The 23,787-nt window shown below is 42.3% G+C and overlaps 1 protein-coding gene across 1 annotated transcript in view; it reads left to right on the top strand.

Annotated features, from left to right (window-relative positions):
• IFT43 (intraflagellar transport 43) overlaps window positions 1-23,787 on the top strand; it is a 107,531-nt gene that overhangs the window by 66,782 nt on the left and 16,962 nt on the right. Inside the window, exons 4-5 of the mRNA XM_037832236.1 lie at window positions 16,463-16,495; window positions 17,121-17,167. Of these exons, the coding sequence (XP_037688164.1) occupies window positions 16,463-16,495; window positions 17,121-17,167 (80 nt within the window). The remainder of the gene's footprint in view (window positions 1-16,462; window positions 16,496-17,120; window positions 17,168-23,787) is intronic.

Here is a 23,787-nt window from a genome sequence, read left to right as displayed (position 1 = left end):
AAAGCTTCAAAGAATTGAAATTTGGGCACGTCAAGTCAAGAGCAGAAATAAGAGAGCTCTGAGACAAAAGGCAATAATCCAGTGGCTGAGAAAATTCACTAAACAACACAACTTCCCAAGAAAAGGGGGGTGTCCGCTCACAGCCACCATCCTGGTGGACAGGAAACACTCCTGCCCATCGCCAGCCCCATAGCCCAGAGCTGCCCCAGACAACCCAGTGTGACGGAAGTGCTTCAAATAACAGGCACACACCACAAAACTGGGCGTGGACATTAGCCTTCCCTGCAACCTCAGCTGAATGTCCCAGAGCTGGGAAGGGGGAGCAGTGTGAATTAACAGAGCCCCATTCAGCCATCATTTGAGCAGACTGGGAGCCTCCCAACACAGCCCAGCAGCCCAGAACTGCCCTGGGGGGACGGCACTCACCTGTGACATAGCACAGTCATCCCTCAACAGAGGACCCGGGGTGCACAGCCTGGAAGTAGGGCCCACTTGCAAGTCTCAGGAGCCATACGCCAATACCAAAGACTTGTGGGTCAGTGGCAGAGACAAACTGTGGCAGGACTGAACTGAAGGATTAGACTATTGCAGTAGCTTTAAAACTCTAGGATCATCAGGGAGATTTGATTGTTAGGGCCACCCCCCCTCCCCGACTGCCCAGAAACACGCCCCACATACAGGGCAGGCAACACCAACTACACACGCAAGCTTGGGACACCAATTGGGCCCCACAAGACTCACTCCCCCACTCACCAAAAAGGCTAAGCAGGGGAGATCTGGCTTGTGGAGAACAGGTGGCTCGTGGACGCCACCTGCTGGTTAGTTAGAGAAAGTGTACTCCACGAAGCTGTAGATCTGATAAATTAGAGATAAGGACTTCAACTGGTCTACAAACCCTAAAAGAACCCTATCAAGGACAGCAAATGCCACGAGGCCAAAAACAACAGAAAATTATAAAGCATATGAAAAAACCAGACGATATGGATAACCCAAGCCCAAGCACCCAAATCAAAAGACCAGAAGAGACACACCTAGAGCAGCTACTCAAAGAACTAAAGATGAACAGTGAGACCCTAGTACGGGATATGAAGGAAATCAAGAAGACCCTAGAAGAGCATAAAGAAGACATTGCAAGACTAAATAAAAAAATGGATGATCTTATGGAAATTAAAGAAACTGTTGACCAAATTAAAAAGATTCTGGACACTCATAGTACAAGACTAGAGGAAGTTGAACAACGAATCAGTGACCTGGAAGATGACAGAATGGAAAATGAAAGCATAAAAGAAAGAATGGGGAAAAAAATTGAAAAACTCGAAATGGACCTCAGGGATATGATAGATAATATGAAGCGTCCGAATATAAGACTCATTGGTGTCCCAGAAGGGGAAGAAAAGGGTAAAGGTCTAGGAAGAGTATTCAAAGAAATTGTTGGGGAAAACTTCCCAAATCTTCTAAACAACATAAATACACAAATCATAAATGCTCAGCGAACTCCAAATAGAATAAATCCAAAAAAACCCACTCCGAGACATATACTGATCACACTGTCAAACATAGAAGAGAAGGAGCAAGTTCTGAAAGCAGCAAGAGAAAAGCAATTCACCACATACAAAGGAAACAGCATAAGACTAAGTAGTGACTACTCAGCAGCCACCATGGAGGCGAGAAGGCAATGGCACGATATATTTAAAATTCTGAGAGAGAGGAATTTCCAGCCAAGAATACTTTATCCAGCAAAGCTCTCCTTCAAATTTGAGGGAGAGCTTAAATTTTTCACAGACAAAGAAATGCTGAGAGAATTTGCTAACAAGAGACCTGCCCTACTGGAGATACTAAAGGGAGCCCTACAGACAGAGAAACAAAGACAGGACAGAGAGACTTGGAGAAAGGTTCAGTACTAAAGAGATTCGGTATGGGTACAATAAAGGATATTAATAGAGAGAGGGAAAAATATGGCAAACATAATCCAAAGGATAAGATGGCCGATTCAAGAAATGCCTTCACGGTTTTAACGTTGAATGTAAATGGATTAAACTCCCCAATTAAAAGATATAGATTCGCAGAATGGATCAAAAAAATGAACCATCAATATGTTGCATACAAGAGACTCATCTTAGACACAGGGACACAAAGAAATTGAAAGTGAAAGGATGGAAAAAAATATTTCATGCAAGCTACAGCCAAAAGAAAGCAGGTGTAGCAATATTAATCTCAGATAAAATAGACTTCAAATGCAGGGATGTTTTGAGAGACAAAGAAGGCCACTACATACTAATAAAAGGGGCAATTCAGCAAGAAGAAATAACAATCGTAAATGTCTATGCACCCAATCAAGGTGCCACAAAATACATGAGAGAAACATTGGCAAAACTAAAGGAAGCAATTGATGTTTCCACAATAATTGTGGGAGACTTCAACACATCACTCTCTCCTATAGATAGATCAACCAGACAGAAGACCAATAAGGAAATTGAAAACCTAAAGAATCTGATAAATGAATTAGATTTAACAGACATCTACAGGACATTACATCCCAAATCACCAGGATACACATACTTTTCTAGTGCTCACGGAACTTTCTCCAGAATAGATCATATGCTGGGACATAAAACAAGCCTCAATAAATTTAAAAAGATTGAAATTATTCAAAGCACATTCTCTGACCACAATGGAATACAATTAGAAGTCAATAACCATCAGAGACTTAGAAAATTCACAAATACCTGGAGGTTAAACAACACACTCCTAAACAATCAGTGGGTTAAAGAAGAAATAGCAAGAGAAATTGCTAAATATATAGAGACGAATGACAATGAGAACACAACATACCAAAACCTATGGGATGCAGCAAAAGCAGTGCTAAGGGGGAAATTTATAGCACTAAACGCATATATTAAAAAGGAAGAAAGAGCCAAAATCAAAGAACTAATGGATCAACTGAAGAAGCTAGAAAATGAACAGCAAACCAATCCTAAACCAAGTAGAAGAAAAGAAATAACAAGGATTAAAGCAGAAATAAATGACATAGAGAACAAAAAAACAATAGAGAGGATAAATATCACCAAAAGTTGGTTCTTTGAGAAGATCAACAAGATTGACAAGCCCCTAGCTAGACTGACAAAATCAAAAAGAGAGAAGACCCATATAAACAAAATAATGAATGAAAAAGGTGACATAACTGCAGATCCTGAAGAAATTAAAAAAATTATAAGAGGATATTATGAACAACTGTATGGCAACAAACTGGATAATGTAGAAGAAATGGACAATTTCCTGGAAACATATGAACAACCTAGACTGACCAGAGAAGAAATAGAAGACCTCAACCAACCCATCACAAGCAAAGAGATCCAATCAGTCATCAAAAATCTTCCCACAAATAAATGCCCAGGGCCAGATGGCTTCACAGGGGAATTCTACCAAACTTTCCAGAAAGAACTGACACCAATCTTACTCAAACTCTTTCAAAACATTGAAAAAATTTTGCTGTAGAAAGCAGTGGCCAGCTGGTGGAGAGGTTTTGTGAGTGGGGCAGCCTGTTTCTCCTTTGGGGGTAGAAGTCTGTAGATGGGAGTTAGCAAGTCAGGTGGTGAGGCATGCCGTCAGGGGCAGGCTGCTAGGCATGCCAGCTGAGGGTGGGCCAGGCAAGCTCATCAAGGAATGAAGCAGGGGTAGCAGTGGGTCTCTAGAAGCAAAAAGTATGAAGCAACCCAGCCAGGCACACCTAGCCATCTCGGGTCTGGGCTTCAGTTATAGGATCACAGAGGAGGAAGGCAGCATCTTGGTCAAGGAAAAGCAGCACAGCATAGAGAATCGAGACTGGAGTGAGAATAGTAAAATAATAATAACTTAAAAAGATGATGATAATGATAATAATGGCAGTGGTAGCAGCTACTGTTTGTTATGCTAAAGGCTTTACATGAATTAATTACTCAGTTCTTACAGCAATCCTATGAAGATAGTATTATCACCATTTTGCTGAGTTTAGCTGACTTGCCCAGGATTCCACAGCTAGTGAATGGTGAAGCTCTGACTCTGGAGCCATGCTCAGGGCCACTGGTTTTAAACCCGTTGCCTGAATCCAGGACCAGGGTCAGAGTTCAGCAGGCCTCCCAACACTGGCTGGATCTAAAGCGACTGGGACTTCTTGACCCGGAGAGAGAGTTGCTCTCTGAGCTGCTCCTATTTGGAGGTCCAGGCAGAAAACAGAAAAGAGTCGCAAGAGGAAGAAAATGATCGCGGATTTTAAGAGCAGGTTAACTGTTTAGGAGAGAAGTGTGAAGGGAAAGTGAACTCTATGCAATTGAGGAAGTAGTAGCAGATTTTGACAACTGTGAGAAAAGGAGATGGGAGGACCGGGGCCGGAAATGTCTTAAATTCTTAAGTAAGATGAGAGTCTTGTTAACTGTTATCCCTAAAAATGACTGAGAAAGAGAAGAGGGCTTCTGTCTCTTTTGCTTGTCTGTTTCCCTCCTGCCGTGTTTTGGGACCTCCAAAACCAGCACAATACCGTGTCTTGCTTGGTTGAAGTTTTAGGGCTAGATAGACCAGTTGCCAGGAAAAGGTTGCTTGGGAGTTGTCAGAATAGAGAATAATAGTAGCAGGGAACAGATTGGGGTGGGGGTCAGGATTGGGAGAGGTGGGGTCCATGAAAAGTCACAGAGCTGAGGACAGACCTAGAAAATGGACTCTTGCACCTTTAGTTTAGAGGTGGAGTAAAAGAGGCCTGGGGAGGTTAAGTGACTCAGTTATAGAAAATTTTCAGGCGAGAAAGCCCTTAAATGTCACCACCTTGCCCCACTGCCCAAGGTCATACAGCTAATTAGTGAAATCGAATATGCCTCTCATTCTACAGCCATGTACATTGTCAAACCTTGAGAGCTGCATGCATTTATCTCAAGTTCATGGAAAGGTCATGCATCATACTATGTGTGCAATAGCAAGTCTGTTAGAATAAAATTGTCTTTACTGCCATCCTCAGGGACCCTCACAGAAATGAGATGTTGATCATATGAGGCAATCTTACTGAACAAAAAAGTGTTCAAGGAAAAAAGTTGTGTCCCCTGAGCCAGCTGGTCTCTGCTAAGGGGCACTCGGCTGCTTTGCAGTGTGAGCAGCTAAAAGCCAGGAGGAAATGATTAGAGATGCCTTCATTGGTTAAAATTCTCCCGACATAAATTGTCTCCTTGTTTTCTCTTTGATGGATTCAGTCTCTCAAAAATAAAATGCTTCTGTGAACATCACACCTACTTCTTTTCTTTTTAGTCTTTTACTGAGAAGTAACTGAAAGCAGATTTAGTACAGAAGAGGAAGTCTGGGCATACCTAGGTATAAATATGTGCATGAAATCGAGCATCTTCCTATAAACTAAATTTTGTCTGCTCTAGTGGATTTGACAATAATTTTACTTTTTGACCCATCCTACTCCCACTAGAGCTGGTTACTGTGCTAAGCTGGTTTCTCCTTGTTTCTTAGCAGTCATTATACAAGGGGCCACATTTGGAAGTGCCGTTGTCTCCTTGTTTCAGATATATCAGAAAGTCGCTAGGAAGGATTCTGAGCCTTCCAGGAGGCCGCCACTTACAACCCTGAAGGGACATAGGTCTCTAACATCCTGGAGGCACCTGCTATTTGCACATCTCAAGTGGACGAATCTCATGTATTTGTGGACCTTTGGGGGGCCACAGGATGTAAAAGAGGAGCAGAGAAAGCACTGGCTGAATGACTAGAAGGAAATCTTTGCAGTTACTCCATTATAGAGCAGAGAGTTCTCTCCATGAGAAGTAAAGACCCAATCTATTCAGCCATTGAAACCGGGTTACAATAATGCAGGTTTACAGTAACACTGATCAAAGTTTGTGTGATTTTTCACTTGTTTCACTCACCACACCCTGTCTTGGTTCACTCTCCATCCCTTATAACCATATTTCCCAGACTGACCTTAGTCACAAAAAAAGCTACTGTCCTTTCATTTTGCATTCTGACCCTCTGATCATATCAATGGGAAATTCTCAGTTTGCAGCTGGTATTTCGTTAACCTTTCCTACCTTTAACAAAGAAAGATAAGCCACAGGCTTAGCCTTAGCAAACATCAATATCTAGGTATAATAAAAATTTTTATTTTTTAAAACTGTTATTTTTTAGTTAACTTCTCTATGGTTGGTGATGCTAGCTTTCCATTGAGGGTATTCATTAAAAAAAATAAATTTATTAAAGTAAAAGTAAGGAATCAATCTAAAGGTAATATTAAGTAGGTGTAGATAGTATATAACTGTAGCAAAATTCATGAAGGTGGATTTGAAAATGGCAAAAGTTTGGGAAACATTATCTCACAACAGCTCTTCCTGGCTGCTTGTCCTCCCCCCATCCTTTCCCCTGGCAGTAGGAATAAAAAAACTTCTTCTACTTAACCTCTTTGTGTTGCTTTTATACTGAAGGATACAAGGTGAGTTACATGTTAGTTGCATATTTTTCATTGAAACCTCTCCTAAAAATTGTGGATTCAGGTGACTTGCAGGAAGAAAAAAGAACCCAGTGAAAATTAACTTACAGCCACATAGTTCTCTTCTGGCCCCTGCCAGTGCCAGTACAGGTCTTCGTAGAGATGATATTCGCATGTAATACCATGCTTGTCTGAGTCTGCTTGCTTACCAGCCAACTCTGATGCCATTCTCCTTTTCAGCCACTGCCTTGTGTGTATTTCAGTCACACCAGATCCTGTGCTGCTCTCTGACCACGCCTGGCCTTTTCATGCCCCATGACCTTTATTAAGGGTATTTTGCTCCAGCTGAAAAAGCCTTCCTGTATCTTTTCTGCCCTTTGCAAGCCTACTCATCTTCCAATTGGCAAGTCTTCTAGGAAGCTTTCCCAGATTCCTCCAACTAGAATGGCTCGTTCCCTCTTTAGTATTTGTTTATACCTCCCTCACTTGTCCAGTTAAGTTTGGAGCATAGAGGACCTAGCAGAAGATGGGGGGTTGTGAATCTTGGTTTCTAGTTGCACCTGCACCTCCAGCTAGCTTTGGGGCTTTAGTTAGGTCTCTTTAACCAGTCCCAGTCTCCATGTCCCTATCTAGAAAATGCACGGTTTGGATTGTGGTAGGACTCTTTCCAGCACTGCAATACGTAAGTCTGGAGAGGTAATAGTATGATTCTATAGTGTTCTTTCTCTCCCCTCAGACTGTAAAACCTTGAGCAAAAGATTCCTAAATGCCTTCATCCCCTCAAAAGTGCCTAGTAGATAAGTAGTGACCAATAAATGGTTACTGAATAAAATAATGTTCATTTGAGATACGTAAGATCTAGAGTTCTAAACGCTCTTCCACTTTTTCTTTCTTGATGGAGACATATACATGCATAACTGGTTTTAGCTTCTAAAAACGGTTTCAACCGTTTCCCGCCTGATAAATGAACAAAGATGTTATTTTGAATCTAACCAGCAGGGGGCAAACTTCACCCAGGAATGCCTTGTAATTCACTGCACCTTCAAGTTGATTGGGCTTGGCAGTCTACAGACAGGATGTGGACATTGGTTTTCATCTTCCTACTAGACACCTGATTGATGAACTATGCCGGTATGAACTAAATATGATCTAATGTGACCTAAAGCACCGGTGCTAAAATTTGGGTGCTCAGAAATTCTTGCTAGTCTTTAAAGGAAGAGAGAAAGTATATACAAATAGACTCTGGAATTTGTGAATGTCAAGGACTGGAAATCAAGGGGAAAGAGAGTGGGGACTTCAGCTTTCAGGAAGGATTTAAATAAGGGGAAGTTTCTTAGCCAAGGAAAACGTCAGTTCAAGAGATGTATCTGGCTGTTAAGCAGTATTACAGGTGTGGGTGCCTCTCAAGCAGAGGGCCCCTGATTAACCGGTCTACTGCCTGATACTGAACAGATGATGTAGCCAAGATTACCAGGGCAGATTTCTCCTTTCCTCGGATTTTGGGTTTCACTGTGAAGGCTTATTTGGTGGGCCACACAGTTTATGAAGTAGAGCCTTGTTTTGGGATTTGCTAGCAACATGGTACATGATCTGGGACAGATTACTTCTCATTCTCGTGCCTTGGTGAAATCTATGTTGACAGGGTTTGGAAGCAGTTGCGAAACTGGTACGGGACATTTTTAAATGATGAGGATAGAAAGCCTTTCAAGAAAGTGGCATTTGGATTTCTTTTCCTCCACAGGAGTGATGTCTTTTTAAAATGCAAGGCCACTTTGGCACCACTTTAGTTGGTATCTCATTCTTCCTCTTCCCCTTGCGAGGTGTTTCTTTATGATTTGGGCCCTGGGCTGCAGAGTTTCCTTCTTGTAATATGGGCCTTGAGAGCTCCTAACTGTGCCTTTAGCTTTTCTCTCTCCTGCGACAAGTCGTATCAGTAACCATGTGTCCAAACCCTTCGTGTTCCTCCCCAGGGCAGAGGCTGCGCTCAGCTGGCATTGGGCTAGCAGAGGGCCTTCCACGGGGACAGGCAGGGTTCCAAGTGCCCCACCCTTTGGTCTATTTTAAGCCTGTCCTGTCTTGCAGCAGGGAGGTGAGTCTAGGGTCTAATATGTGCTGCAGATATTAAGAGGCTTCAAGGACACTTCCCCCCATTTATTCCAGTTATGTCTCCTGTTAAAATAGGTTAACGGTGTCTAATTAACCACTGAACATTGTCATGCTGCATAAAGATAGCATCCTGGCTGTTCTCTGAGCCGTGGTTCTTTATCTCCATTTAGATCTCTGCAGTGTTCCATTAAACTCGAGAGAAACATTTTAACTGAGATGATGTCTACATTAGGGCTGCCTTTCACCCTTCAGCACGTAACCTGGGGAAGCAGCAGTGGAGGCCTTATGGCTGGCAACGGGGGAAACCAGGTTCCTTTGGGGTCTCTCCCCAAGAAGCCTTTGGTGTCCCTGCAGATGGAGTAATAACCACCTTGCTAATCCCATAGACCCCATTTTTGTGTGGACTCTCGATCATGCGGGCCGTACTGGTTCCCTGATGCAGCAGGGAAGACAGGCTGTACAGATGGCAAGGGCTTTTTACCCGACAGCACTCCTTCACTGTTAGGTCCCAAAATGAAACCATGAGACTCAAAGATCGAGCAGTGTTCCCACATGGCCAGAGTCGTAGGATGTGCCCATGGGATCAGGCCTGTCCTTAGCTCACCAGATCATGTCCATTGAATGTCAGTGGGCTCTCTAAATGCCAAAAGGAAGGGCTTGTGATTAAGAGAAATTAGAAAAGGAGAGTATGTGGAGGGAACAGTGACTAGTGAGACAGGATCTCTATTTTGCTATAATGTAAGCTGTCATGTCTTAAATAGAACATACATAATAAATCACACAAAACAATTAAACCAACATTAACTATCAAATTATCAGGCCTGGCAGAGTGGCAGCAATACTGTGAGTTAGAAGTATGTCCTCGTCTTGGAAAATATTAATTGTATTTGGTCTTGGAAAATATTAATTGTATTTGAAGCAGAGTCTACAGAATGAGCATTCCCCAGTGTAGAACTGCTTGCATCTCTGTATTGCATAGAAGTTAAGAGCTCAGCTGTGGAATCAAACAGCCCAGGTTTTTTATTCTGGACCTACTGTTTTCTAGCTGGTGACCTTAGGCAAGTTACTTTACCTCTCTGAGCCCCAGTTTCCTCATCTGTAAAAATAAGATAATATGATAATGAAATAAGATAATGTTTAATAATATATAATTATATATAATACATAAATTAAAATAACAATAATGGTGCCTGGAGTCCAACAAGCTCAATAAATGCTAACCATTATTATCATCCATTCTCATCTTTGCTGTGACAGATTTGTAAGGGTGGGACAGCAGAACGGAAGGACAGTCTGGGGCCTGGGGATGGGCTTTCCCCCGAGAATTGATGGTGGAGAAACTGAGCATGGATCACAGAGAAGCTAGGATAAAAATCGGGGGTGGGGGGTGATGCTTGAGTGTTAAAGCATGGACCCTAAATGAAGGTAGCTGAGTGAGACAACTACTTTGAACCCCCTTTAAAGTCTACTACCTAAGAACCCAATGTCTAAGGAAAGCAGTGGCTTCAGGGCTAAGTGTTTTTAGCAGCTTGGAAACGGTCATGCAGAGGTAGCTGTGACTTCCCCTCTTGCCAAGTCATGGTGCATGTCAGGCTCACCACTAGCCAGAGAAGAGGAAGCCAGTGTGTTCTTACTCCTGCCACCCTGTCTCCAGAAGGTGGGAGGTGAGGGAGAATATTTACCCTCATTGTCCAGAAGGAAGGCTTCATTCTGCAAAATGGCCAAAGCGATCAGCAGGTGATGGAGTAGCTCTTAAGAAGAAACCTGGCATTTAATTAACTTTTCAAAGAGCTGGTTCAGCAACCTCTGTGTTTTACATTTTGAATATTGAATAAGCATCTCTAATTGGATCTGAATTACTTCTGGGCCTGCCAAAGATGGAGAGCAAGAGATCTTAAAGCCACCCTTTGCCTGCTTGTTTTTTTACTGATATCTTGGAATCCTGTCTGAATTTCAGGATAGCCAACTCCAGATCATTCAGGAATGGAGGTTTCAATTTGTGAACCGTTCAGGCCCCTTGCTGTTTCTTTCTCCCCTCCCCTCAGCCTTTAGGTCTTAAGTCAAGGCCATGTACATTAACACTTTCACTAGAAAAAAGTAGGCAACTCAGAAGGACAAGGCAAATGAAGTTTAATTTTGCTGCTTTAGCAACAGGAGTATTCAGTCTAATATCTGGAATAAAGCTTAGGGAAGGAGTCTCATATATGTGACTGGGTCCCATTTCTAGAAATTACTACCTCGGGGGACCTGGGGCGAGGCCCAGGCATATGTACATTGAAAAAAGCATCCCATATGTGAGCTACTGGTTTAAAGGATCCTCTCAAGCTTTCATTTCTCTATCTATACCATCTACTGCCTGCTATAAGTATGGTAGGTCAAGAATGGACTGTCTGCACAGGAAATCCAGGCAGAGGTCTGGGTGCCCTTGGGACATCTGAAAGTCAGCCAGTATCTGCTTTTGAAAAGGTTTGGGATAGTGTGCTTAGAATCTAGGGTGAGAATCAAGCGGTATGAATTCTAGTTTCTGCCTTGTCTCTAACTAGCTCTGATATGGGCAAAGCGTGATCCGTGGTGCCCAGTGTCCCTATGTATAAAATGGTGTCACTGAACCTCCTTTCCCATATCCCAGAGTTATGTGGCTGGACTGAGACAGTGTTGATAGACGTGAAAAATCTTAATGAGTCCGTAGTGCTCTACACGTGTGAGGAGATCATGCTAGTATTATTGCAACAGTTAGTGGGTTCCCAGGCCTTCAAGGCACGTGGGCATGGTGGAGTGATGGGCCAGAAGTCTCGAGCTGTGCTGACCACAGCTTTTGCAGGCAGCCTAAAGTTCTGGACTATAGTGACCATAGCTTTGCAGACAACCTGCCTTGCGGCTGGGGCCAGGTCACACAGGCCTCACCCACAACCTCAGTGTCCTCAGAACTTGGGAAAGAAGTGTATCTCTAAGGAAGACATGACCCAGAACCCCAAATTCCTTGCTCAACCTCTATATCCATATAGTCTGTGGTAGGCAGGACTTCAGCCCCAAATCCTTCTCTGATTATCTTCCCTGGTGGACTGCAGTAGACAACCGTGTTTTAGTTTTTTCTTTATTTTTAACCTGTGACCAACCATTAAAAAAAAACGCCACTTTATATCACAACTGGCTGTATATGTGTGTAATACTGAAAACAAAAATGCTTATGTAATACCCATTCTTACTATTAGAAGTATACTCTTCTATGATATTTCAGAATTAGAAAAAATGGATGGGGTGGAGGTGATCCACTAAAGTGATTTCCTGACTCACTAATGGATCATGACCTGTAGCTTAAAAAACGTTGCACTAGATGCTGTTGTTGCACTGGGCTGTGGGTCATTGCACTGGGCTCTGTCATTGTGCTAGGCTCTGTGTCATATTGTGCTCCATGTTGTTGAGCTGGGCTCGTGTCGTTGCTCCATGTTGTTGAGCTGGGCTCATGTCATTGAAGAGCTCCATGTCATTGTACTGGGCCAGGCTCTGTGTCATGGCACTGGGCTCCATTGTCATTGCCCTGGGCTCTGTTTCCTTGTGCTGGGCCTCATATTGTTGCTTTGGGTCCCATGTCATTGCACTGGACTCTGTGTCATTGTGGTGGGTTCTGTGTCGTTTTGCTGGGTCCCATGTCATTTTGCTGGGCTCCATGTTGCTGTGCTGGGCTCTGTGTTGTTACACTGGACTGTGTGGACTGTGTGTTGTTCTGCTGGGCCTCATGTTGTTGCACTGGGTCCCATGTCATTGTGCTGGGCTCTGTGTCATTGTGTTGGGCTCTGGGTTGTTGCTCTGGGCTCCATGTTGCTGCACTGTGTTCTGTGTCATCGCATGAGGGTGAGGTGCCTCTGGGAGCCAGACAAATAAAGCAAATCTGCCAAGTAGAGTGTTTGTTTCAGAATGGCACCTTAAATTATATTCCTGAACATATATATGTAGATACAACTATTTGCATATCCATACTTCTACAAAGAAATAATCTCTCAGTTCTGCTAAAACATGCTTCCCACTAAGTCTTTCTTTTGATTTTTCACTTTTGAGAGCAGCATAACTACAAGAAATGCTTCTCTTGCCCCTTAACTCCTACTGTAAGAAAACAGCGTGCAGGTTTGATAATAAATAACTTGTACTAGACGACAGTGTCTGGGAGCTGCAGGGAGGTGCTGTAGCTCAGGCTCATGTAAGGAGGGCAGCTGCAAACCAGCCTCACGTGATGTTTACCTGTGGGTATGCTGGCCCAGTGCAGCTGCTCTTTTTATTTTAAGAATTCAGAAATCTGGATTTTTGTGTGAAATCTTCCAATTTTTGGCAACCAATTTGCATTACAACAGAACAAAACAAAACAAAAAATAAATGGTGGCATGGTCCAGACCACATTCACCTGCAAGCTAGTTAAGGCCTGGAAGTGGCCAATTTTCCTTCTGTGCCCCAGATCAGAGGCAGGTAATCCATGCCCTTTCTCCAGAGCCCTACCCAAATTCCCCCTAAGCTTTCCATCTCCCAAGCAGAAGGCTCCCTAGAGCCTGTTATTTCTAACCCAGATGGCAAAGAGAGAGAGAGAAAGGGCACCACCTGAGGGCAACCCTGCCCTCTGTCGTTGAGGATTCCATGTTGATCTCACTCCTTCCTCCATGGGGTGAAATGAAATGTAGAAGAGTCTTTGGGCTCCCTCTCAAGTCAGGGAGAGCAAGAAGTGGGCTCCACAGCAATTAGGCTGAATATTAAACTCATCCTCTTTTTGGATGTTGAGTGGGTAAATGGAAATTATTCAGCCTTCCCCCAAAGATTAGCATTGTCATTATTGTTTTCTTCAGGCAAATCACCACTACTTTTGCCAGGGCACATTGCTGAGAAAAAGACCAATTCAACCAGAATCCAAAGGGTAATCAGAGACAAATACGTCTCCTGTGTACAACATGAAAGCTCTGGCCTTGTCTACCTTGCGTCTTGAATCACATTATTATTGTCTTATCCCTGTTTTCATCCATGTCTCCCTCTGAGGACATATTTAGTTAAACCGTTTGGGTAGTGTGTGTATAGAAATGAACTTCATGAGGACAGTCAGAGACGTTGGTCCTGGGGAATGGTCATGAACTCGGAGAAGAGCTTTATATCTTCCCACAGAGACAGAGGGTGGCTTTGGCTGCTGTCATGTGCTCTGCATTTCAGATTCCTTTGACTTAGAACATGCATTGGAAATCTACATCATCCAGCAGCACCACGGTGGTGACGCCCTGGTGACACCTTTGGAGTCATCCTGCTGCCCTTTCTGTCCCACCTATGTTCCTATGCCTGGTTTTCCTCGTCCCCTTACTCTGCCTTGTAAGAGTCAAACTGCAGTCTGGGATCTCCAGTCAGAATTGTTACATCCTTTTCTTCCAACTTCACCCGTTTTCTTCTCCGTCCCTGACTTCAGCCAAAATACTTTAAAAAAAAAAGTGCAGTCAATAAGGTCAAAATTATATGAAAAGTAGTCTATTTAAACTTGAGCTTAATATATGGTACTCTTGGGGTGGGGGTGGGGGTGGGGGGTGGGATTATTTGAGCTTCACGAGAATTCCCGGCTGGCTCAGCTGCATCTCTTGTGGCTGATTTTGCGTGTGCCAGCTCTGCCGAGGGCCTTCTCGTAAATCCTGCCTCCTGCCATTGACATTGCCAATACCCTTTGCCCACATTCACCATGGTGATAGATTTCTGACTTGTAAGAATTCTTTTTTTTTTTTTGTAAATTTGTAATTGTGGAGGTTTTCAGACATTCAGAAAAGTAAACCCTCTGTACCCAGCTTCAACAATTACCAACAGTTTGCCAATCATATTTAGAAGCCTTGAGGTCAGTGTTTCTAAGAGTGTCAGTAGTAGCCTACTTGGATTAGAATTACCTGGAAATTTGTTTAAAATGCCTATTCCTGCTCCTAGCTCCTGACTAACTAATTCAGAAATCTCTCACTTGTGGGTCCAGCAATCTGCAAGTCTAACAAGATTTCCAGATGGTTCCTATGTGCACTGCAGTTTGAGAGCTGCTGCCTTAGATAAACATATTGTGTTAAACAAGACTGACTATTCTCAAGGAGTGTTGTAAGGGGAGCTCATAGCCCAACGTCACTCAGCGCCACCTGGTCCTCTATGTGGAGGGAACAGAAAGGTAGGTCATGGACCTGCAGCCATGGCCAGTTCATCCCTTTTTCCTTCTGGGAAGCTGTAGCATTGTCTTAGTTTGGCAGAGCTGCTATGACAAATGCCACCCAATGGGTTGGCTTGAACGACACATGTTTATTATCTTATGGTTTTGAAAGCCAGAAGTTCAAAATCAAGGCATGGGCCTTCTGTGCTGACTTGCTGCAGTCCTCGGGGTTCCTTGACTTGCATCTCTGCCTCCATCACGTGCGAACTCTAGCTCTTGGTGTCTGCTGTTCCAGTTTCCACTGACTTCTGGCTTCTTCCTGTGGCTTTCTCTGACCCACCCTGACTCACTTTGACTACACCTTACCTGATAATAACATCTCCTAAAGAACCTGTTTACAAATGAATTCACACTCACAGAAACACAAATTAAGATTAAAAACATGTCTTTTGTTGGGATACATGAGTCAGCCTACCACAAGCACCAGGTAATACCCAGGGCCTCGGTCATAGGAAAGCTGTCTATAAATTGACCAGTTAATTGCTGAAAGAAAGGAGGACACTGTAGCATCTATAGCTATTTGAGTTTTGATCTTCTCTCACAACCTGCACTTCAACTTATCAATTTTAATTTGGAGCTTTGTTGAAATGTGGCTGTAAGAGGGTATTATAGTATCTGTAATTCTCTCACGCTGGGTATGGGACTTGGTCTGTAAAAAGGAATCCAGACAGAATGCAGGGGTATTGGCTTACCCCACCTCGATGGTTGCTAACATGACCACAGACATAGGGGACTGGTGGTTTGAAGGGTTGAGCCCTCTACCATAGGTTTTACCCTTGGGAAGACGGTTGCTGCAAAGGAGAGGCTAGGCCTCCCTGTAAATGTGCCTAAGAGCCTCCTCCCGAATGCCTCTTTGTTGCTCAGATGTGGCCCTCTCTCTCTAGCTAAGCCAGCTTGAAAGATGAAATCACTGCCCTCCTCGCTACATGGGATCAGACACCCAGGGGAGTGAATCTCCCTGGCAACGTGGAATATGACTCCCGGGGAGGAATGTAGACCTGGCATCGTGGGACGGAGAACATCTTCTTGACCAAAAGGGGGATGTGAAAGGAAATGAAATAAGCTTCAGTGGCAGAGAGATTCCAAAAGGAGCCGAGAGGTCACTCTGGTGGGCACTCTTATGTACAATTTAGACAACCCTTTTTAGGTTCTAAAGAATTGGGGTAGCTGATGGTGGATACCTGAAACTATCAAACTACAACCCAGAACCCATGAATCTCGGAGACAATTGTATAAAAATGTAGCTTATGAGGGTTGACAATGGGATTGGGAAAGCCATAAGGACCACACTCCACTTTGTCTAGTTTATGGATGGATGAGTAGAAAAATAGGGGAAGGAAACAAACAAACAAACAGACAAAGGTACCTAGTGTTCTTTTTTTACTTCAATTGCTCTTTTTCACTTTAATTATTATTCTTGTTATTTTTGTTTGTGTGCTAATGAAGGTGTCAGGGATTGATTTAGGTGATGAATGTACAACTATGTAATGGCACTGTGAACAATCGAATGTACGATTTGTTTTGTATGACTGCGTGGTATGTGAATATATCTCAATAAAATGAAGATTAAAAAAAAAAAAAAAGAGGAATCCAGATAAAGCACTAGGGATATACTAATTTGCCCCATCTCCCTCTGTTGAATTCCCTCCCCAACATACCACCCCCGTGCATGGGACTAGTGGGTTCTCATAAACCTTGTCTTTTCTTTTTTTCAGGTCAGGAAGGAAGGCTTCTGAAGAAATAGAAGAGTATGTGTCCAGTATTATTCTGGTATCCTATGGTGACCTTGGTCAACAGCACAGTCCTGGTCGTCATTATCTGTTCAGCTATGTTGAATGTAGCATTCAAAAATACTATGAATCGGAATTATGCATACTGAATCATTAATGTTGCTTCCTCAACTGAAAGTCTGGACTCGGGCCTTGATGCCCATATTGTATCTCTCACCCTGTGCTTTTTAGAGTTGTGTGTCCAATTATCAGAGTACTGATCCATGGGTTCTGCTTTATTGACATAGATGGGAAGAAGCACCTCCAACTTTCTAAGCCTAGTCTTCTCATGAGGCTTATATCGAGAAGAAAGAAAGGTTTCTAGATAAAGGTGGAGTATAAAGGCAGGTCACCCAATTTTATAACTTCATGGTGAGAGGCATTCATAGTCTGTGGGTACTTGCTTCAGGAATTGTGCACTCTATAACATGAGCAACCATGCATGGCAGACCCAGTGCCTAATTGGGTTCAACCAAGTTGATAGAGGTAATGGGGTCCAGGGACATTTTCATCTAGGAGAAGGAATGGATTGAATAAAAAGTTTGGTGATTCATTTCCACATTTGAACTCATTTTCTGATTTCTTTTCCTTCTTTTTGTGGCAGTCATCGCCTCAGACAGCAGAGCCTAGATGGATCAGATGATGGAGGAGGTAAGATGTCCTTGGAGGCAGCTAAAAGGGCTTCCAGAGAGGCCCCAGGGGCCCCAGTGCATTTCCTGGGCTTAAACAAAATAATGTTTGTTGCAGTCTTAAGGAAAACATTTGCAGTGGCCTCAACACAGCACATTATTTCATATCTTGTCTTAGTTTGCCAGTACTGCTATGGCACACGCTGGTTGGCTTAAACTACAAGAATTCATTGGCTGATGGTTTTGGAGGCTAGAAGTCCAGAATCAAGGTGTTGGCAAGACCATGCTTTCTCCAAAGTCTGTAGAATTCTGATGATGTTTTTGCAACAATCTTCCATCACACAGCAATCTGTCTCCTCCCATCTCCTCATCTGGTTCCTATTTCTGTGTCCAGTTAATCTTTGCTCATGAGGACTTCAGCCACACTGAATTAAGGCCCACCCTTGTTCAGTTTGGCTGCACCTTAACTACTAACATCTTCAGAAGTCCTGTTTACTATTGGGTTCACACCCTCAGGACCAGGGATTAGGACTTGAACATGATTGAATCTGCCACACATCTCCATGCCATGCTGAGTATTCTTGACTCTGCCTGGAGTACTCCTGGAATACTCTACTGCCTCCTCTTCACACTGTCCTTTGAAACTCAGCCAAAGCATCATCTCCTCTGAGATGTCTTTCCTTCCCTTCCCACTCCCTAGTTAATTTAGATATCCTCCCTCCATGATCCTACAAACTCCTGGGCAAACCTCCATCGTAAACAACAACTAACTAATATTCATTGGCTGTTTATTACCTGCCAGGCACTGTTCTTCCAGTTCATATACATTAAAGCATTTAATCCTCACAAGACCCTATGGATTGGGTACTATTCTTTATTCCCATTTACAGCTAGGGAAACTAAGGCACAGAGAGGATAAATAAGTTGCTTAAGGACACAGACCTACTGAGTGACTAGAGCCAGGTTTTGAGTACATTTAGGAGGAACCCCACTTTAATTCTTTGTTGGTTTGATTGTTTTCCCTAGCAGGCTCTAAGCTCCTTGATGGCAGATACCATATATTATTTACCTTTGCATCTCTACTGCATGACACGGTAGCCAGTTAATGGCCAACTGTATAAATGAAGGTGGAAACAGCACAGAAACGGCCAGCAGCTGTGGCACAGCTGAAGCCTGCATTCAAAACTCAGAAGTATAAGTGAAGTTTTCATATACTTTTAAAAATAAACCTTCTAGAGCTAGGGAGATTATGCTTGGGGCCCAAATTACCAGAGCTTTTTTTTTTAATCCACATGTTTACCATTTCCACACTTTTTATTCCTTTGTGTAGATTCCAGTTTCCATCTGGTGTCATTTTCCTTCAGCCTGAGGAACTTCGTTTAACATTTTTTGTAAAGCTGATCTTCTGACAACACATTCTTTTAGCCTTGTTGGTCTGTAATTTTTTTTTATTTTGCCTTCATTTTTGAAAGGTATTTTCACCAAATGTAGAATTCTAGGGTGGCAATTTTTTTTTTAAAGCATTTTAAATATGTCATTTCATTGTGTTTGGGCTTGCATTGTTTCCAATGAGAAGTCAGTGGAAATTATGTTTGTTTAACTGTATATAATGTCTTTTCTCCCCCTGTAGCTACTTTTAAGATTTTTTTTTTTCAGTTATTTTCAGCAATTTGGTTACGATATACCTTGCTGTGGGTTTTCTTTGTGTTTATTCTTCTTGCGCTTCTTGTGCCTTTTTGGTTTAAGATTTTCATCAGATTTGGAAAATTTCATCCATTATGTCTTCAAATATTTTTCTTCTCTCTCACTCCTTCTGGGTCTCCAGTTACAGATATTGTTGTTATACCATTTGGTATTGTCCCACAAGTCATTGAGGCTCCTTGAGCCTCCGTTTAAATTTTTTCAGTCAATTTTTCCTCTATGCTTCAGTTTGGATAATTTCTGTTGCTGTGTCTTCAAAGTAACTGATCTTTTCTTCTACAATGTCTAATCTATTACACCTACCCAGTGTATTTTTTATTTTAGATACTATATGATTTTAGCTCTAGAAGCTCCATTTGGTTATTTTTTATATCTCCAATTCATCTCATTTTGTTCATGTTTACCTTTATCTTTGAACATATTTCTAGTAGCTGGATTAAATCCTTGTCTGCTAATGCCATCATCTCAGTCTTTTCTGAGTTTTTTTCTATTGACCAAGTTTTCTCCTCATTACAAGTTACATTTCTGCTTTTCACATGACTAGTAATTTTTACTGGATTCTGGATATTGTGAATGTTCGTATGTTGAGTGTCTGGATCTCATTGTCTTCCTTTAAAAATGGAAAATTTTTTGGTAGGTAGTTTATTTGTCTACCAACTTGGTCATTTTGAAAATTGTTTTTAAGATATATTAGGGTAGGTCTAAGGTTAGTTGAGCCCTACTTCTAAGGTGTCTCTGCTGAGTGCCTGGTTGTTCAACAAGGTCTCTCCATTCTGGCTGGGTAGAGCTGAACCTCTTCTAATTTTATATAAGCTCCGGGAATTGTTTAGCTAACACTTCCCTGGTAGTAATTCTTTGCCCAGCGTCATGGAATTTCACCCTTCACATGCACAACTTAGTATTCAGTTCATCTAGATTTCTGGAGCCCTTCCCCAGTATAGCTCCCTTCTCCCTTAAACTCTCCTCAAATACCAGCCACATTAGTCTCCATAAAATTTTGATCTCTGTTCCCTCAACTCATTGAGACCTCTGATCGGGGGTCCCCCTCCCTGTGCAAGAATCCAGAAAGCACCTCTGTTCAGAAAGCCGGGGTGATCATAGGGCTCACTTCATCTGCTTCTCTTCTCTCGTGGATCACAGTCTGTGCTGCATATTTTCCAATGTCTAAAAAATTGTTGTTACATATTTTTTTTCCAGTTTTCTAATTATTTTTAACAGAAGGAGGGCACATCCAATACCATTCACTCTGTCATGGCTAGAAGTGGAGACCCAGAGCCTTCTTTTAGCACCTTTCATACGTGACTGCAAAGTAGAAAGTTTGACAGCCCTCCTGTAGTGCAGAACTGAGCACTGGGGAGGAAGGGAAAAATTACTGCTGTTTCATCTTATTCCAAAGCATTTTAAGAAAGTAGTCACTTGAAGTCTGGAATTCAGTCTACACTCAAGAGATTTAGGAAGCTCTTATGAGCATATTCTCATAATTCTTCAGCTTTTTCTTTGCTTTTCTAGAATCCCTTACTGAGAGGCTAATTTCTTTTTGCCACATCTCCTTCCTTAGCTCCACCCACTAAACTCCTTTTAGCTGCCAAACTTCTCCACCCACTAATAATTCCCAGTGACCCCATTATATAAAGTATATTGCAATTTTGTTCCCAAAGTCTGTTTTCCTGCTGTACCTAGGTCATCTTCTGCCAGTGCTAAATTGACAGCTGTGGAGGCTCAGTGATGGGAGGCTCCTGGCCCTGCTTTTGACTTGCCTTTCCTCACAGATTGTTGCTCCAGCCATTGGTTGCATAGGACAGCAGGGTGGCCTTCAAGGGGGCAGGTTCCCTCCCAGACAGTGACAAAGCTGCTAGGTGGTTCAGGAGGCAGTGTACATACAAATAGTGATGGCTGATAACTCTGAGATACCTGTTGCCAGAGGAGTGATGATTCAGGAGTCTCATATTTGAAGTGGGGTGAGGGAGAGTGGTAATGAAAGTAAGCAATTTGTAACATGAGGGTCTAGCCGACCTTGAATGGTACTTAGTGAGTGTGGGGCAGCTCATTTCCTGCATGGTGTCTTTTTTGCTCAGCTTTAGACCCCGGTTGCTTGTATATTTGTTCAAAGCACCAAGAAACTTGTGTTTTAAGTAAGAGAACATTGAATTCAGGAAAAAGACTTGAGAGCTCTTTGGCAGAAACTTCCAAAAGGAACACACAGAAAACAAATTTGTGATTTACAGAAGGTTTATTCAACTGGTATTTTCTAGGCTTCTGCCCTTCTTACGTTGAACCTCTTTCCAACTCCTTTCAAAGGATTTCCAAAATCCTACTTTCTCCTCATTTTTCATTGTGTGAAAGTGCTATATTTCAAGGAGTAATTGTTACAGCAAAATCTTCTGAACACCAAAGTTTACATGCATTATAAATGCATATTATTAGAAGCTTGTGCTGGCTGCCATCATCACGTTAGAATCAGACCGTTGCAGCTTGAAGGAACTTTGTAGGCCTTCTTGTAGAACCTGTCATTTGACACGTTCAGAAATCAAGCCTTAGAGATTAAGATACAGAATAGCAGGGCTCAAATTGGAATTCTAATCCCAACTCCCAGGTGAACACAGCTCTCATGCCACAGTGTCCACCAGCGTCACTGCCATCACCATTCATTTCCAAACCATTATCATGTGCCACTTACTAAGCCTAATGTTGAACGTTTTCTGTATAATTGTCAAACCACTTGTATGGACAAGTTTTAGTCAACTTTATTGATGTATAATTTGCTTATAATAAACTGCATCCATTTAAAGTGTTCAATTTGAGTTTTAACAGATGTATAAACCCCATGAAACCACTGCCACAATCAAGATGCAATACATCTCCACCAACCTCCAAAGTTCCCTCTCTTGCAGTACCCCCTTGCAGTACCTCCCTCCTTTGCCCCTGGCCCCAGGCAACTACTGGTCTGCCTCTGGTCAATATAGATTATTTTGCCTTTTCTAGCATTTTATACAAATGGAATCATATGTGCATACCCTATTATATCTGACTTTTTTCATTCAGTGTGATGATTTTGAGATTAATTCAGGTTGTATCAGCACGTATACATGCTTATTTATTTTTATTGCTAAGTAGTATTCTGTGGTACAGGCATACTACATTTTGGTTATTCATTCACCTGTTGATAGATGTTTAGATTATTAATTATCATCATTTGAAAAATGAGCAGACTAAGGCAAATAAAGGTAATCCTGCCCAGGGTCACACAACTGGCAATTGGCAACACCTGGACTTGAATACAGACCTTAATCCTAAGGTTCATGCTCTTAGCCTCGGTACTGTGATGGATGGTGTGACCCTCAGATATTTGATTTCTCCTTCCACAGGTACGTTGTATTAATGTCAGCTCCCAGGTTTGTGATATAGAGTGCCTAGCATGTTTGCCAGGGTGCTTAATAAAATTTCATTAAGGAAGGAAGAAGAGGTATATCTATTTTCAGAGAAACCTCTAGTATTTTTTTCCTGTTCATAAACTCGGGATGTGAATTGTGTGATTTGGCTTTTATTTTGACTCTAGAGATTTGGAGCATGAAACCCTTTCTTGTCAGAGAATGCACTTGATTTTACCTTCTAGGAGGAATGCCTCTTCCCCAGCATAAATCTGTTTTCCATGCAGTTATGCTTGAGTCCTTTAATGGAAAATCAGTTCATATGTTATACTTCACACTCGACTTAGTCCATTTCATTGTATATGAATGTTTAGAATCTATTATGCAGTTGAAGTCATGTGTTACATATAACTAGTTTCTAGAATTATCTTTGTTCAGAGAATTACTTGGTTGGCTGGTGGAGGCTGCTCTTTTGAACTTAGAATAACCAGCTAGTGGGGAGACTCCATGGTTGATTCCCCTGAATCATCCGTGTACGCTCATTCAGCAACAGCATAAAATAGTTCTTTGGGCATCTGTAAGGAAATCTCCTGGTTCCCTTAATAAAATCACATCCAGATTATTTGAAGTCATCAGTGCAAGGATTATCACATGGGAAGGGGGGTGATAGTTGCCTTGCACTTGATAGTGGTGGATGATTGTGAGCATTCCCAAAGGAGAAGATGAATCTCAGAGAATAGAATGAGGATCTAAGAATTAGGGCCCCTCCAGGTAGATATTTTCTTCCACCTCCAGCCTTAGAGGTTAGATTTTATTGAAGAAAGTAAGCAGGTTTTCTTAGAGTACCTCCCATGGCCAACTTTGCTCCAGCTGCTGCAGATAGTCCTTGCCCTCTGGGAGCTCCTAATCTAGTAAGAGAACACCTTCCTTTATTTCTGTCCCTGTCTTTCATAGTAACCTTCAGGACCCACCCATCTCTTTATAGATCGATTTCTCAGCATTCAACCTCCTTTTCCTCATTCTTGGTACATGTTGCTTGTTCCTCCCTTGTGAAGATGCACAGTCTCTCCCAGGCCCTTTGTGCCTGTGGAGGGGAAAGAAGCACTTCCTCCCCTCCGTGGATGTTTCAGGCTACCAAGGGAAGAGAACAAAAAATAGAATAAGAAAGGAGCCATTGAGAAGAAGTGTGTTTTCAGAAGGAGAAAAGGAGTGTGAGTGATAATCGGAGAAGGTTTCAGGATCTGTAAGTTAAACAGAATGTGTTGAGTGTGGACTGTTTTCAGGAGCATGGCAGACTACAAACTCCAATCCCTTTGGATTCTCAGCAGGTGATAGAAGCACATGAAAAGGCAGAAGTATAAGACAGTAAAGAATGGTGGGGCCTGTGATGAAACCAGAGAGCAGATGGCACAGTCTAAAAGCTTTCCAATTAATATATGTGTATGTATATATATGCATGTGTATGTGTGTGTGTGTGTATTTTTTAAAGATGGAAAGAATTTTTAAAAAAACTGTAAACAGAGCAAAATACATGTGCAATTTGTATTAAGCCTCTGGGAAGCTATTTGTAAAC

This window comes from Choloepus didactylus, chromosome 4 (genome assembly GCF_015220235.1).
Source record: "Choloepus didactylus isolate mChoDid1 chromosome 4, mChoDid1.pri, whole genome shotgun sequence".
Classification (NCBI taxonomy): Eukaryota; Metazoa; Chordata; class Mammalia; order Pilosa; family Megalonychidae; genus Choloepus; species Choloepus didactylus.
The sequence above is the reverse complement of the archived record's forward strand: the minus strand, read 5'-3'. Positions and strand labels throughout refer to the sequence as shown.